General features: G+C 42.7%; 1 protein-coding gene across 4 annotated transcripts in view; it reads right to left on the reverse strand.

Annotated features, from left to right (window-relative positions):
- Positions 1-16,990, reverse strand: part of ttyh2 (tweety family member 2) — a 104,031-nt gene that overhangs the window by 42,608 nt on the left and 44,433 nt on the right. For all 4 annotated transcript variants that reach the window (XM_031804789.1, XM_020461114.2, XM_031804790.1 and 1 more), the window contains one exon: positions 2,153-2,264. In XM_031804789.1, coding sequence (XP_031660649.1) covers positions 2,153-2,264 — 112 coding nt within the window. The remainder of the gene's footprint in view (positions 1-2,152; positions 2,265-16,990) is intronic.

The following is a 16,990-nucleotide window of genomic DNA, read 5'->3' on the forward strand; positions in this document are numbered from 1 at the left end:
CAAGCAACACTGATAGCCTGGTCTGACATGTGTTTGTGCTGTCTTGCCAACTTTTATGGTCATTGGCAGGAGTTGGCAAGACAACACAAACAGATCTGGGACCAGGCTAGAGTTCTGACAGTTGGCTGTCAAAACTTCTCTCTTCATTCACCATCTCTTTCCTCCAAGCCTCAACAAAGAATATAACAATTTATTTATAGAATGTCTGCAGAGTTCCTAGTTCATATGGGATATCACTTAAAGATTACACAATAGACCAAGCATTCCAAATTCCCGTAATTCCCATTACGCTATCAGCAGCAGACTGTTTTTCTGGCTTCTTCTTCAGAAAAGAATGTCTTCTAACTGTGTGTCTGATTGTTCATTCAGATTCCCAGTCGGGGTTTTCTGTGTGGGGGGCTGATAGAAATCTACACAGCCATATGGTCCAGAACTAATTAACTAACTCAACCAAAGCTGGGAAAATTGATGGTGACTGTGAAGTTAAAAAGCAGCCAACTTCCATTGACGGTGACTGTTAAGTGTTTTATTTCCATCCCCTCCTAGTCAGAGATCTGCTCTTTGGATGTGAACCGACTTCTGAAGAGTGTCTGGAGAGGGGGAGGAGGAGGAGGCATCTGAGTGGCGGGGGCAAAAGCCAAAGCAGCCATTGTTGTCAGAAAGGAGACTTGAACACTGAAGCAGCCTATCAGGACGCCCGGCCATTGGTCCTCTTCAAAGGTCTTTGCTTCCTGGGTTCACGGCTGATTATGTGAAGGGAGACTGTGGAGTGTGTGTGTGTGTTTGTGTGTGAGTGTGTGTGTGTGTTTGGAGTCGGATTGTGAAGGGAGACTGTGGAGTCTGTCTATAAGACACAGTAAGGCCTTTGTACCAATGGAAGACCAGGACTAACAGCTCAGATAGAAATCAGGCTAATTGGTTCTATACGCTATGGACCAGTTTCCCGGCCAAGCTCAGTTGAGAATCTCCATTAAAAGGGCATCTTAGTCTTGGACTAGGCTTAATCTGTGCCCGGTAAACCGGCTATGTGTGTTTTCGGGCTCAGCAGTGTGAGTCACAGCCATGAGAGAGACAGCCAGCTACGGAAACATTAATTTACTCCTTTAACACAGATGGGGAGTTAATCCATGCTCTTTGACAGCGTTCATAGAAGTAATCTGGAGTCCTTCTCTCTCTCGCTCTCACGATGATCCACTTCCTACTTTATTGCTGAGGGAGGTGATAAGGAAGGAGGATAGTGGGTGATGTAATGGTGATGTCATAATAAACCAGAGAGGCTGTATAATCATCCCAGTCACCAGGGGAGTGTGACATATTGATCAGAGACTTGGTGATTCCCATGGCTCAATCTATTCTTGGTTGAAGCAGGGTTTGATTCCTGCATAGGCCATTTAGGCTACACTGAATATACAGTATATAGAGCTATAAGTGTTAACTACAAGTGTCTTTGGATAATAGCATCTGCTGATGGCATTTTAAATTGGACCATATTTAATCAAATTCAGAATTAAGGAAATCTGACTCCTATGTTCAACCATTAAGGTCTATACATCACAACATTTCTGTGCATTTCTGCCTATAAATGGCTGGGATCAAACATAGCTTGCTCCTTTTTAGCACTGAGAGAAAATAGAACTGAAATCCCACTGACAAAACTTCCTGTAGAGTTCTGAGCCTTATTATTTGAGTGATAAAACGCCCCAGAGAGTGTGAAATTGACGTATAAAGCTGGATTTGGGTGCCTCTTTACGTGTCATCATCAGCGCTTCTAAGCACAAATTGAAAAAATGAGACAGATATAAATAGCCAGGAAGGGCCTCACAGTGTAAAGTAGGGGTCACACCAAGGAGGACAGAGGAGGAGGATGGTTCTTTGTTCATGGGGAGTCTGTCCCCGCGGCATAGGGAGTAGGATTGGGGTGGGTGGGTAGAGAATAGTGGACAATTGTCTGCAGTACAATTGGGGGAGTTCGGAGGAGTAGTCATTCTACTGTACCCACCAGGCTGTCGACGGCTCCCAGCTTGTGATTAGTGTTGTACAGAGAGTCGTCAGCTGTGTGGTTATGTAGTGTATGGTAATGTATGGTAATGTAGCGAACTGCTAATGTACAGCAAACTTAGAGGTTATGTATTGAGTCTGTAGTGCTACCCACCAGATTGTCGACCCCTCCCAGGGTGTGATTGGCATTGTACAGGGAGTATGTCAGCTGGTAAACCCCGTCGTTGGTCTCGCTGTTGCCATAGAAACCCACTCCCACCGCAGCACTGCACAGAGCGAGAGAGACAGGAAGGAAGATGCAGGTTAGCGTTTCTGATAAATTAATCAGTATAAGACAACATATACAACATACAGTACTTAGTACCAACGACTGATCCAATAAATAATTGATCTTCGTTTAAAGGAGGATGTTTTGCCACAATTATAAACTGTTATATATTATTCCGTCATTGCCTTTTGCCGCTCCCAGGGTGAGAGTTGTCAAAAGTTATGGTGCGCTGTCATGACTACAACCCCTAAAATGGCAACATGAAAGCTTGAGCTTCGTTGCACATCCCCACCTTGAGGGTATCGTGCAAGCTAGAAGAATACTGTATGTTAGTTTGGTTGATGATTGTGAAAAGGTTTGTGTGCGAACCACCATTCTTCGTTTTTTTTTCAGTCTAAAAAGTTTAGTAGATCAAATAGATAAGTGAACATTAAATATAATGTGACAAAGACATAAAACCTCACAGCACAGTTAAGAGATTCACGTGAGTCATATTGGTTGTGTCCCAAATGACACCCTATTCCCTATATAGTGAGATACTGGTCAAATGTAGTGCACTATGTAAGGGATTGGGTGCCATTTGGGATCGCAGACACTGTTATGGAGGCTGAGGTTAATGTTGCTTCCCTGGATTATATCCTCTATTTCTTTAAAAAATGTTACCCCCTTTTTTCCCCAATTTCGTGGTATCCAATTGTTAGTAGTCACTATCTTGTCTCATCGCTACAACTCCCGCATGGGCTCGGGAGAGACGAAGGTCGAAAGCCATGCGTCCTCCGAAACCCAACCCAACCCAACCAACCCAACTGCTTCTTTAACACAGCGCGCATCCAACCCGGAAGCCAGCCGCACCAATGTGTCGGAGGAAACACTGTGCACCTGGCCACCTGGTTAGCGTGCACTGCGCCCAGCCCGCCACAGGAGTCGCTGGTGTGCGATGAGACAAGGATATCCTTACCGGCCAAACCCTCCCTAACCCGGATGATGCTAGGCCAATTGTGCATCGCCCCACAGACCTCCCGGTCGCGGCCGGCTGCGACAGAGCCTGGGCGCAAACCCAGAGTCTCTGGTGGCACAGCTAGCACTGCAATGCAGTGCCCTAGACCACTGCGCCACCCGGGAGGCCCTTATTCCTCTATTTCAACAGTGTGCGGGTCTCCATCTCTTCCCTGGTCAGTAATAATAGGAACGTGCTGAACATAGACAGAAAAACAACTGGACAGTCACACAACATTCATCCAGTCACTGAGAATTTTCCTGTAGTCCACTGTCATACAGAAAAACAGAACTATGCACTATCATAATAAATGGTTCTGTATTACTCCAGGCAATCTTAGATTACTAAGCATTACTAACATGCACACAGGCAAGCACATGCATATATTTTAGCAGTAGGCTGAAATTCAGTTCTCTCCGAAAAATGTCCTTTTTCTCATCCCCTCTTCGAGTTTGTGTGTTATGGACATCAGAATCAAATCAAATTGTATTTTTATTTATTTTGTGACAGTACTCTGACAGTACTCAGTACTCTCAGTACCACAAGCAGTGGTCCCCCTATCTTAGTATCTCTACTAATACTTTATCTTCACACTACTGTGCCTATCCCTCCCCTTCCCACTCTACCACACTAACACAACTACTGTGGAGATAATCCTCTCTCAGTATCTCTTGATTATTGGAACCTCACACTTTATACAGCCTACCCTTGCAGTATATTAAACCACCCACTTCCTCCTGTTATGTCTGGTCCAGTAAAGTGATGCCAGATGAGGACCACAGGTCAGTCCCAGTGGGCATAACTTAGTCTAGGCTCTGAGGGAAACCTCCACATTCGTAACAGTGTCTATCACTGGACGTGTCTCAAATGGGGCCCTATATACACTGAGCGTACAAACATTAGGAATACCTGCTCATTCCATGACCTAAACTGACCAGGTGAATCTAGGTGAAAGCTATGATCCCTTATTGATGTCACTTGTTTCAGTCCACTTCAATCAGTGTAGATGATGGGGAGGAGACATGTTAAAGAAGGATTTTTAAGACTTGAGACAATCGAGACATGGATTGTGTCGGTATTGCCATTCAGAGGGTGAATGGGCAAGACAAAATATTTAAGCGCCTTTGAACGGGGTATGGTAGTAGGTGCCAGGCTCACTGGTTTGAGTGTGTCAAGAACTGCAACGCTGCTGGGTATTTCAAGCTCAACAGTTTCCCGTGTGTATCAAGAATGGTCAACCACCCAAAGGACATCCAGCCAACGGCAGGCCAGTGGGCGAAAGCGGGTAACTGATGAAAAAGGACAAAGGAGGCTGATACGAATTGTGGAGAGCAACAGACGGGCTACAGTTAGTCAACTGACAGTCCAGTACAACATTGGTACCCCAAGACCCATAAAAGAATGCACAACTCGACGTACCTTGATACGAATGGGGTGTGGCAGCCAACAACCTTACAGAGTTCCACTTCTTTCAGCAAAATACTAGAAACTGCAGTTGCAGTGGGCTAAGGAACGAAAACACTGGACACTAGAGAATTGGAAAAACATTGCCTGTTCTGATGAATCCCAGTTCCTGCTGTTTCACACTGATGCAGGACTAGGGTATGGAGAAAGCCACATGAGTACATGGATCCATCATGCCACATGGCAACATTGTAGGCTGGTGATGGTGGGGTGATAGTGTGGAGTGTATTTTCATTGCACACATTGGGCCCCTTGATCAAATGGAGCAACTTTGAATGCCACAGGATATCTGAACATCATTGCCAATCAGGTGCATCTGTCACGACTTCTACCGAAGGTAACTCCTCTCCCTGTTCGGGCGGCGCTCGGCGTCTCCCTGGTATACACATAGCAAACATCTGTGGTACTGTCATGTCCATGACACACAAACTGGAACAGAGGATGAGAGAAAGCAAATTCGCAGAAAGAGAACTGAAATTTAGCCTCTGGCTAAAGAACTCCAACTCCAACTTCTGCACACATATTCATCTTTGCGATGATGCATTTACAGTGCATTCGGAAAGTATTCAGACCCCTTGTATTTTCCACATTTTGTTACATTACAGACTTATCCTAAAATGGATTTTAAAAATATCCTCATCAATCTACACACAACACCCCATAATGACAAAGCAAAATATATTTTTTTAAATGTTTGCTAATTTATTGAAAATAAACCCTTTGCTATGACACTTGAAAAAAAAGTGATTTGTTTAACCCTTATTTTACCAGGTGAGTTGACTGAGAACACATTCTCATTTACAACAACGACATGGGGAATAGTTATAGGGGAAGAAGGGGGGATGAATGAGCCAATTGTAAGCTGGGGCTGATTAGATGACCATGATGGTATGAGGGCCAGATTGGGAAATTGAGCTCAGCTGAATCCTGTTTCCATTGATCATCCTTGAGATATTTCAAACATATTGATTGGAGTCCACCTGTGGTAAATTCAATTGATTGGACATGATTTGGAAAGACACACACCTGTCTATATAAGGTCCCACAGTTGACAGTTCATGTCAGAGCAAAAACCAAGCCATGAGGTTTAAGGAATTGTCAGTAGAGCTCAGAGATAGGATTGTGTCGAGGCACAAATCTGGGGAAGGGTACCAAAAAATGTCTGCAGCGTTGAATGTCCCCAAGAACACAGTGTCCTCCATTATTCTGGTCGCCCACCCAAACTGAGGAATTGGGGGAGAAGGGCCTTGATCAGGGAGGTGACCAAGAACCCAATGGTCACTCTGACAGAGCTCCAGAGTTCCTCTGTGGAGATAGGAGAACCTTCCAGAAAGACAACCATCTCTGCAGCAATCCACCAATCAGTCCTTTATGGTAGAGTGGCCAGACGGAAGCCACTCATCAGTAAAAGGCACATGACAGCCCGCATGGAGTTTTCCCAAAGGCACCTAAAGGACACAGACCAGAGAAACAAGATTATCTGGTCTTATGAAACCAAGACTTAACTCTTTGGCCTGAATGCGAAGCGTCATGTCAGAAGGAAATCTGGCACCATCTCGACGGAGAAGCGTAGTGGCAGCATCATGCTCTGGGGATGTTTTTCAGCGGCAGGTACTGGGAGAATAGAGAGATCCTTGATGAAAACCTGCTCCAGAGTGCTACAGGACAACGTAGGAGTGGCTTCGGGACAAGTCTCTGAATGTCCTTGAGTGGCCCAGCCAGAGCCTGGACTTAAACCGGATCAAACATCTCTTGAGAGACCTGAGCAGCGATGCTCCCCATCCAATCTGGCAGATTTTATAGAGGATCTGCAGAGAAAAATGGTAGAAGCTCCCCAAATGCAGGTGTGCCAAGCTTGTAGCGTCATACCCCAGAAGACTTGAGGCTGTAATCGCTTCAACAAAGTACTGAACAAAGGTGCCTCAGCAAAGATCTGAATACTTACGTAAATGTGATATTTCCGGTTTAGATTTTTAATACATTCGCAAAAAATTCAAAAAAATCTGTTTTTCCTTTGTCATTATGGGGTATAGTGTGTAGATTGATGAGGGGAAGAAACAATTTAATCCATTCTAAAATAAGGCTGTAACATCACACAATGTGGAAAAGGTCAAAGGGACTGAATACTTTCCGAATGCACTGTATTAGAGATCGACCGATTCATCGGAATGGCCGATTAATTAGGGCCGATTTCAAGTTTTCATAACAATCGGAAATCGGTATTTTTGGGCGCCGATTTAAAAAAATTATATATATATATTTTTTACACCTTTATTTAATCTTTATTTAACTAGGCAAGTCAGTTAAGAACACATTCTTATTTTCAATGACGGCCTACGAACGGTGGGTTAACTGCCTCGTTCAGTGGCAGAAAGACAGATTTTCACCTTGTCAGCTCGGGGGATCCAATCTTGCATTAAAGTTAACTAGTCCAACACATTAACGACCTGCCTCTCTCTCGTTGCACTCCACAAGGAGACTGCCTGTTACGCAAATGCAGTAAGCCAAGGTAAGTTGCTAGCTAGCATTAAACTTCTAGTTAACTACACATGGTTGATGATATTACTAGATATTATCTAGTGTGTCCTGTGTTGCATATAAGCTGACTGAGCATACAAGCATACAAGTATCTGACTGAGTGGTGGTAGACAGAAGCAGGCGCGTAAACATTCATTCAAACAGCACTTTCGTGCGTTTTGCCAGCAGCTCTTCATTGCGGCAGTGGGGCGGCAGTGTAGCCTAGTGGTTAGAGCATTGGACTAGTAACCGAAAGGTTGCAAGTTCAAATCCCCGAGCTGACCGGCATTGAAAATAAGAATTTGTTCTTAACTGCCTTGCCTAGCAAAATAAAGGTAAAAAAAAAAATTGCGCTGTTTATGACTTCAAGCCTATCAACTCCCGAGATGAGGCTGGTGTGACCGAAGTGAAATGGCTGGCTAGTTAGCATGTGCTAATAGCGTTTCAAACTTCACTCGCTCTGAGCCTTGGGGTGGTTGTTTCCCTTGCTCTGCATGGGTAACGCTGCTTCGATGTGGTGGCTGTTGTCATTGTGTTGCTGGTTCGAGCCCAGGGAGGAGCGAGGAGAGGGACGGAAGCTATACTGTTACATTGGCAATACTAAAGTGCCTATAAGAACATCCAATAGTCAAAGGTTAATGAAATACAAATGGTATAGAGGGAAATAGTCCTATAATAACTACAACCTAAAACGTCTTACCTGGGAATATTGAAGACTCATGTTAAAAGGAACCACCAGCTTTCATATGTTCTCATGTTCTGAGCAAGGAACTGAAACGTTAGCTTTCTTACATAGCACATATTGCACTTTTATGTTCTTCTCCAACACTTTGTTTTTGCATTATTTAAACCAAATTGAACATGTTTCATAATATACTTGAGGCTAAATTGATTTTATTGATGTATTATATTAAGTTAAAATAAGTGTTAATTCAGTATTGTTGTAATTGTCATTATTACAAATAAAATAAAAAATAATTCTTTTTTTTTTAAATCAGCCGATTAATCGGTATCTGCTTTTTTTTTGGGGTCCTCCCATAATCGGTATCGGTATCGGCCTTGAAAAATCATAATCAGTCGACCTCTACACTGTATATAGTAAGCCTTCCTTAACTATGATTAGATCACTGTGACACATGTTCTCTATAGCAGGGTCAAAGAGGGATAGAGATTTAACATTTACTACTGTAGCAAACTGGCATCATGATACGCCGGCCAGCTAGTGTAACGCTCGTCGTGGGAAGAGGAGAAGAAGAGAAAGAGGAAGAAGAGGAGGACCAATGCGCAGCGTGGTAAGTGTCCATATTGTTTTAATAAGAATACTGAACACTGAACAAAAACAATAAAACGACAAAAAGAACAATCCTGAACGGTGAAGCAAAACGCAGAACAGAAAATATTCACCCACAAAGCACAGGTGGGAAAAGGCTACCTAAGTATGATTCTCTATCAGAGACACCGAACGACACCTGCCTCTGATTGTGAACCATACCAGGCCAAACACAAAACCACAACATAGAAAAAAGAACATAGACTACCCACCCAACTCACACCCTGACCATCCTAAAACAAAGACATAACAAAAGAACTAAGGTCAGAACATGACAGCTAGACAGAAGATGTCACATTGGGATTCTGTTCAGGCACCACAAATACTACCCCTGGGGTCCTAACACAACTCACTCCAACCAAATGAAATAAAGCTATTTTGTGCATCTAATAACCTCAATTATGGGCACTATACTACAAAACTCAGTCGATGTACAGCATCCAATGTCTGCCCATGTACAAGCTTATCCAAAAATAATAACTGCCCATGAAATTTACATCCAGTGCCAGAACAAAACGAAAATGATTTTAAAAAGCTGTGGCAGAAAATATTGTGCCTTCAGAAAGTATTCACACCCATTCACACCAACTTTTCCCACATTTTGTTGTGTTACAGCCTGAATTTAAAATTGATTAAATTTAGATTTTGTGTCAATGGGACACACACAATACACCATAATGTCAAAGTGGTATTATGTTTTTAGAAATGTTTAAAGGTTAATTAAAACTGAAAAGCTTAACCTTTGTCTTGAATAAAAAATTATTCAACCACTTTGTTATGGCAAGCCACAATAAGTTCAGGAGTAAAAATGTGCTTAACAAGTCATATAAATTGTTGCATGGACTCACTCTGTTTGCAATAATAGTGTTTAATGTCATTTTTGAAGGACTACCTCCTCACTGTACCCCGCACATACAATTATCTATAAGGTCCCTCAGCAGGGAGGTCCCATGAAGACCAGGGAGGTTTTCCAATGCCTCGCAAAGAAGGACACCTATTGGTAGATGGGGTTAAAAAAAACAAGACACTGAATATCCCTTTAAGGAGGGTGAAGTTATTAATTACACTTTGAATGGTGTATCAATACACACAGTGACTACAAAGATACAGCCGTCCTTCCTAACTCAGTTGCCGAAGAGAAAGGAAACCGATCAGCGATTTCACCATGAGGCCAATGGTGACTTTAAAACAGAGTTTAATGGCTGTTTTAGGAGAAAATTGAGGATGGATCAGCAACATTGTAGTTTCTCCACAATACTAACCTAAATGACAGGGTGAACAGAGGGAAGCCTGTACAAAATAAAAATATTCCAAAACATGCATCCTGTTTACAAGACATTTAAGTAAAACTGCAAAAAATGTGGCAAAGAAATTAACTTAATGTCCTAGAGCATTATGTTTGGGGAAAATCAAACACAACACATCACTGAGTACCACCACCATATTTTCAAGCATAGTGGTGGCTGCATCATGTTATGGGTATGTTTGTCATCGGCGAGGACTAGGGAGATTGTTTGGGATAAAAATAAATGGAATACAGCTAAGCACAGGCAGAATCCTAAAAGAAAAAAATCTAGTTCAGTATGCATTCCAACAGACACTGGGAGAAAAATGTACATTTTCAATAGAAAAATAACCTAAAACACAAGGCCAAATATGCATGCTCTTCAACCGATCGCTGCCCGCACCCACCCGACTAGCATCACTACTCTAGGCGGTTCTGACTTAGAATATGTGGACAACTATAAATACCTAGGGTTAGGGTTTGACTGGCTAGACTGTAAACTCTCCTTCCAGGCTCATATTAAGCATCTCCAATCCAAAATTAATTAAATCTAGAATCAGCTTCCTATTTCGCAACAAAGCATCCTTCACTCATGTTGCCAAACATACCCTCGTAAAACTGACTATTTTACCGATCCTTTACTTCGGGGATGTCATTTACAAAATAGCCTCCAACACTCTACTCAGTAAATTGGATGCAGTCTATCACAGTGCCATCAGTTTTGTCACCAAAGCCCCATATTCCACCCACCACTGAGACCTGTATGCTCTCGCTGGCTGGTCCTCGCTACATATTTGTCGCCAAACCCACTGGCTCCAGGTCATCTATAAGTCTCTGCTAGGTAAAGCTCCACCTTATCTCAGCTCACTGGTCATCATAGCAACACCCACTCGTAACACGCGCTCCAGCAGGTATATCACTCCAGTGTTAATTAGCTAAATTGTAATTACTTCGCCACTATGGCCTATTTATTGCCTGACCTCCTTACTTAATTTGCACACACTGTAAACAGATTTTTCTATTATGTTATTGACTGTACGTTTGTCTATCCCATGTGTAACTCTGTGTTGTTGTTTTTGTCGCACTGCTTTGCATTGTCTTGGCCAGGTCGCAGTTGTAAATGACAACTTGTTCTCAACTGGCCTACCTGGTTAAATAAAGGTGAAATAAATTAAATAAAAATATACACTGGAGTTTCTTACAAAGAGGGCATTTAATGTTCTTGAGTGGCCTAGTTACACTTTGACTTAAATCGGCTTACAAATCTATGGCAAGACTTGAAAATTGCTATCTAGCAACTTGACAAAGCTTGAAGAATTTCAAAAAGAATAATGTGCAAATATTGTACAATATTGATTGTTAAAGGCTATTGATTTTACTCTTTTATCTCTGACAGAGGGACATAAAAAGGGAAACAATTGGCCAGTTTTGAATCAGCATCCTTCCATGGTGGTAAAGCTGAACTGTAATAGAACTCTCTCTAAGAGCTCATAAAAGTGCACTATCCTTTGTCTCTCTCTTATATGCCCCATTATGTCACTGTAAATGTATGGGAGAATCAAAGTGAGTATTTATTTATTGTAATTGTTCGATAAATGGCGTTGTTTGTAACTTATTTTGTACATAATGTTCCCGTCACAGTCTCTTAGGACCGAAAAGATATCAGAACAGCGATTACTCACCTCAAACAGGATGAAGATGTTTCCTTCAATGAGTTGGATGCAAAGGATTTACTGCTGATACAGGACCAGGGTCAAATCCCCATCATTCGCATGAAGAAGCGACAACGATACAGGGGATGCTGGTCCGGTGTGCCTTGTGAGAATTCGTTGACGAGTGGGTAACCCCCCTCTACCATCCGTCCTACGTGCAATCATTGGAGAATAAACTGGATGACATCTGTTCGAGACTATCCTACCAACTGGACATTACAAACTGTAATATCTTATGTTTCACCAAATGGTCCGTGTCTGTTTGCCAATAACAGCTGGTGCGCGAAATCTAATATTAAGGAAGTCTCAAGGTTTTGCTTTTCTGAGGTAAAGTATCTCATGATAAGCTGTAGACCACACTATTTACCGAGAGTTTTCATCTATATTTTTCAAAGCTGTCTATTTACCTCTACAAACAGATGCTGACACTAAAACCACACTCAACGTGCTGTATAAGGCCATAACCAAACAAGAACATGCTCATCCATAGGCGGCGCTCCTAGTGGCCGGGGACTATAATGCAGGGAAATTTAAATCAGTTACCTCTTTCTACCAGCTTGTTACATGTGTAACATGAGGAAAGAAAACTAGACCACCTTTACTCCATACACAGAAACGCATACAAATCTCTCCCTCGCCCTCCATTTGGTAAATCTGACCATAATTCTATCCTCCTGATTCCTGCTTACAAGCAAAAGCAGGAAGTACCACTGACTCCCTCGAACGGAAGTGGGCAGATTACGCAGATGCTAAGCTACACGACTGTTTTGCTAGCACAGACTGGAAAATGTTCCCGGGATTCATCCAATGACATTGAGGAGTATACCACATCAGTCACCAGCTTCATCAATAAGTGCATTGATGACATTGTCCCCACAGTGACCATACATACGTACATACCTGAACCAGAAGTCACGGATTACAGGCAACATCCGCACTGAGCTAAATGGTAGAGCTGCTGCTTTCAAGGAACGGGACTCTAACCCGGACACTGAAAATAAATCCCGCTATGCCCTCCAACCAACCATCAAAAAGGCAAAGCATCAATACAGGACTAATATAGAATCCTACTACACCGCCTCTGACGCTCGTTGGATGTGACAGGGCTTAAAAACTATTACGGACTACAAAGGGAAGCGCAGCCGCGAGCTTCCCAGTGACACAAGCCTACCAGATGATCTAATTGACTTCTATGCGCGCTTCGAGGTAAGCAACAATGAAGCATGCATGAGAGCACCAGCTGTTCTTGTGTGATCACGCTCTCCGTAGCCGCTGTGAGTAAGATCTTTAAACAGGTCAATATTCACAAGGCTGATGGGCTAGACTGATTACCAGGACGTGTACTCAGAGTATGCGCTGACCAAATGGCAAGTGTCTTCACTGACATTTTCAACCTGTCCCTGACCGAGTCTGTAATACCAACATGTTTCAAGCAGACCACCATAGTCCTTGTGCCTAAGAACACCAAGGTAACCTGCCTAAATGACTACCGACCCGTAGCACTCACGTCTGTAGCCACGAAGTGCATTGAAAGGCTGGTCATGGCTCACATCATCCCAGAAACCCTAGACCCACTCTAATTTGCATACCGCCCCAACAGATCCACTGATGACGCTGATGACTCTATTACACTCCATACTGCCCTTTCCCACCTGGACAAAAGGAACACCTATGTGAGAATACTGTTCATTGATGACAGCTCAGCGTTCATCAACATAGTGCTCTCAAAGTTCATCACTAAGGTAAGAACCCTGGGACTAAACACCTCCCTCTGCAACTAGATCCTGCACGACTCCAACACCATCATTAGGTTTTCCGACAACACAATGGTTGTAGTGTAGGCCTGATCACCGACAACGATGAGACCTGGCTGTGTGGTGCCAGGACAACAACCTCTCCCTCAACGTGATCAAGACAAATTAGATGATCATGGACTACAGGAAAAGAGGAAAAGAGGGCCGAGCACGACCCCAGTCTCATCGACGGGCTGTAGTGGAACAGGTTGAGAGCTTCAAGTTCCTTGGCATCCACATCACCAACAAACTATCATGGTCCAAAGACAGTTGTAAAGAAGGCACGACAACACCTATTCCCACTCAGGAGTCTGAAAAGATTTGGCATGGGTCCTCAGATCCTCAAAATGTTCTACAGCTTCACCATCAAGAGCATCCTTACTGGTTGCATCACCGCCAAGTATGGCAACTGCTCAGCCTCCAACCACAAGACGTTACAGAGGGTAGTGCATACAGCCCAGTACATCACTGAGGCCAACCTTCCTGCCATCCAGGACCTCTATACCAGGCAGTGTCATAGGAAGGCCCTAAAAATTGTCAAAGACTCCAGCCACCCTAGTCATAGACTGTTTTCTCTGCTACCGCACAGCAAGCGGTACCGGAGCGCCAAGTCTAGGTCCAAAAGGCTTCTTAACCTGTCTAGGACTGGGGAACAGAAACCTGTTCCGCTAGCTGAACCCCTCGCCAACAGCCAATGAAATTGCAGGGCGCCAAATACAAATCAACAGAAATCTCATAAATCAAATTTCTCAAACAGACAAGTATTAGGCACCATTTTAAATATAAAATTCTCGTTAATCCAGCCACAGTGTCTGATTTAAAAAATGCTTTACAGGGAAACGATTATGTTAGTTCACCACCAAGCCACAGAAAAACCCAGCAATTTTTCCAGCCAAAGAGAGGAGTCACAAAAAGCACAAATAGAGATCAAATTAATCACTCACCTTTGATGATCTTCATCAGATGACACTCATAGGACTTCATGTTACACAATACATGTATGTTTTGTTTGATAAAGTGCATATTTATATCAAAAAATCTCATTTTACATTGGCGCATTACGTCCAGTAGTTCTAAAACATGCGGTGACTGTGCAGAGAGCCACATGAATTCACAGAAATACTCATTATAAATGTTGATGAAAATTCAAGTGTTATGCATGGAACGTTAGATACGCTTCTCCTTAATGCAACCGCTGTGTCAGATTTCAAAAAAACTTTACGGAAAAAGCATAATCTGAGTACGGCGCTCAGAGCCCAAACCAGCCAAAATAAATATCTGCCATGTTGCGCAGTCAACATTAGTGAAAAATAGCATTATAAATATTCAACATCGATAATGTCCATAATTTATGTCCAAATAGCTTCTTTTGTTAGGGCGTTTGGTAAACAAATCCTAACGCGCGTTCAGGTCCAGTCGGACTAAAAGTTCAAAAAGTTATATTACAGGTCGAAGAAACTTGTCAAACTAAGTATAGAATCAATCTTTAGGATGTTTTTATCATAAATGTTCAATAATGTTCCAACCGCGGAATTCCATTGTCTGTAGAAAAGCAATGTAACGAGAGATACCTCTCATGTGAACGAGCATGACTGAGAACAAGGCTGCTGCCAGACCCCTTAGTCAAACAGCTCTCATTCGCTCCCACTTCACAGTAGAAGCCTGAAACAACGTTCTAAAGATGGTTGACATCTAGTGGAAGCCTTGGGAAGTGCAAAATAACCCATATCCCACTGTGTATTCGATAGGGGCTGAGTTCAAAAACTACAAACGGCTCTGGTGTTATTGGTCTAAGACCAGATCAGACATAGGTTCAAGTAGTATTTGTTTGGCAGTCCATCTGACACTCCAGCCAGGCTCAATCAAACACTCCGTAATTCAAAGAAAACAAACACTATTTGAACCCAGGTCTGGTCCAGATGTCCACAGCGTCACCCACAGCCTCCATATAGGGCCAGCTATGTGGGGCTAATTGGGCAGTGTTTGTGTGCTAATGATGGGAGGCAGAGCCAGGCAGGACAGGACAGGACCCAGTACTACACAGAGCCAGTAACTTCCACAAAGCTGTGAACGATCTGAGAGACAAGGCAAGATGGGCGTTCTATGCCATCAAAAGGAACATAAAATTCGATATACCAATTAGGATCTTGCAAAAAATACTTGAATCTTTTATAGAACCCATTGCATGCACAATTATTCAAAAATATCCCCAGTGTACAACATAAAATACCAAATAATGCATGCAGAGCCGAATTAGGTCGATACCCGCTGATGATCAAAATCCAGAAAAGAGACGTTAAATTCTACAACCACCTAAAACTAAGCGATTCCCAAACCTTCCATAACAACCTACAGAGAGATGAAGAACCTGGAGAAGAGACCCCTAAGCAAGCTGTTCTGTTCTGTTCTGTCTGTTCACAAACAGACCCCACAAAGCTCCAGGACAGCAACACAATTAGACCCAACCAAATCATGAGAAAACATGATTTGTAAAATATAACTACTTGACACATTGGAAATAATTAACAAAAAAACAGAGCAAACTAGAATGCTATTTGCCCCTAACCAGAGAGTACACAGTGGAAGAATACCTGACCATAGTGACCGACCCAAAATGTAAGGAAAGCTTTGACTATGTACAGACTCAGTGAGCATAGCCTTGCTATTGAGAAAGGTCGCCGTAGGCAGACCTGGCTCTCGAGAGAAGACAGGCTATGTGCACACTGCCCACAAAATGAGCTGGAAACTGAGCTGCACTTCCTAACCTCCTGCCAAATGTATGACCATATTAGAGACACATATTTCCCTCAGATTACACAGACCCACAAAGAATTAAAAAACAAATCCAATTTTCCAACTCCCATCTCTATTGGGTGAAATTCCACAGTGTGCAATCACAGCAGCAAGATTTGTCACCTGTTGCCACAAGAAAAGGGCAACCAGTGAAGAACAAACACCATTGTAAATACAATCCATATTTATGTTTATTTATTTTTTCTTTGGTACTTTAACTATTTTCACGTCGTTACAACACTGTACATAGCCATAATATGACATATGAAATGTCTTTATTTCCTTTGGAACTTTGAGTGTAACGTTTACTGTTCATTATTATTGTTTATTTCACTTGTGTTTATTATCTATTTCACTTGCTTTGACTATGGAAACATATGTTTCCCATGCTAATAAAGCCCCTTAAATTGAAATTGAAATTGAGAGAGTGAGTGAGTGGGGGACACCTTAACTAATGCTCTGCTGCTTTTCACCTACAACACCAGTCTTACACTAGTGTATACACACTTATGTTATTGTGGGGGAATTGTTTTTCCGTAGCTAGGGTTGACAGTGAAGAGCAGAACCAACAAACTCTGCATAATCAAAACAGTTGGTTTGTGAGAAACAGTTGGTTTGCTGCCTGAAAAGCCCCAGCGGCCTTGCCTTGGCCTCTGGTCAAGGCCCAGTGAGTCCCAGGAGCCGGACCGTGGAGCTGGAAACAGAAAAGTCTGAGGCTATCTGGGTAAAACACCAGGCTAAATCTTAATTGGAAATGCACCATGATACTCTTTCTCTGTTGTCTAGTTAGCAGTTACAGTAAATCAAATCAAATGTTATTTGACACATGTGCC

Source organism: Oncorhynchus kisutch, linkage group LG25 (assembly GCF_002021735.2).
Source record: "Oncorhynchus kisutch isolate 150728-3 linkage group LG25, Okis_V2, whole genome shotgun sequence".
NCBI classification, from domain to species: Eukaryota; Metazoa; Chordata; class Actinopteri; order Salmoniformes; family Salmonidae; genus Oncorhynchus; species Oncorhynchus kisutch.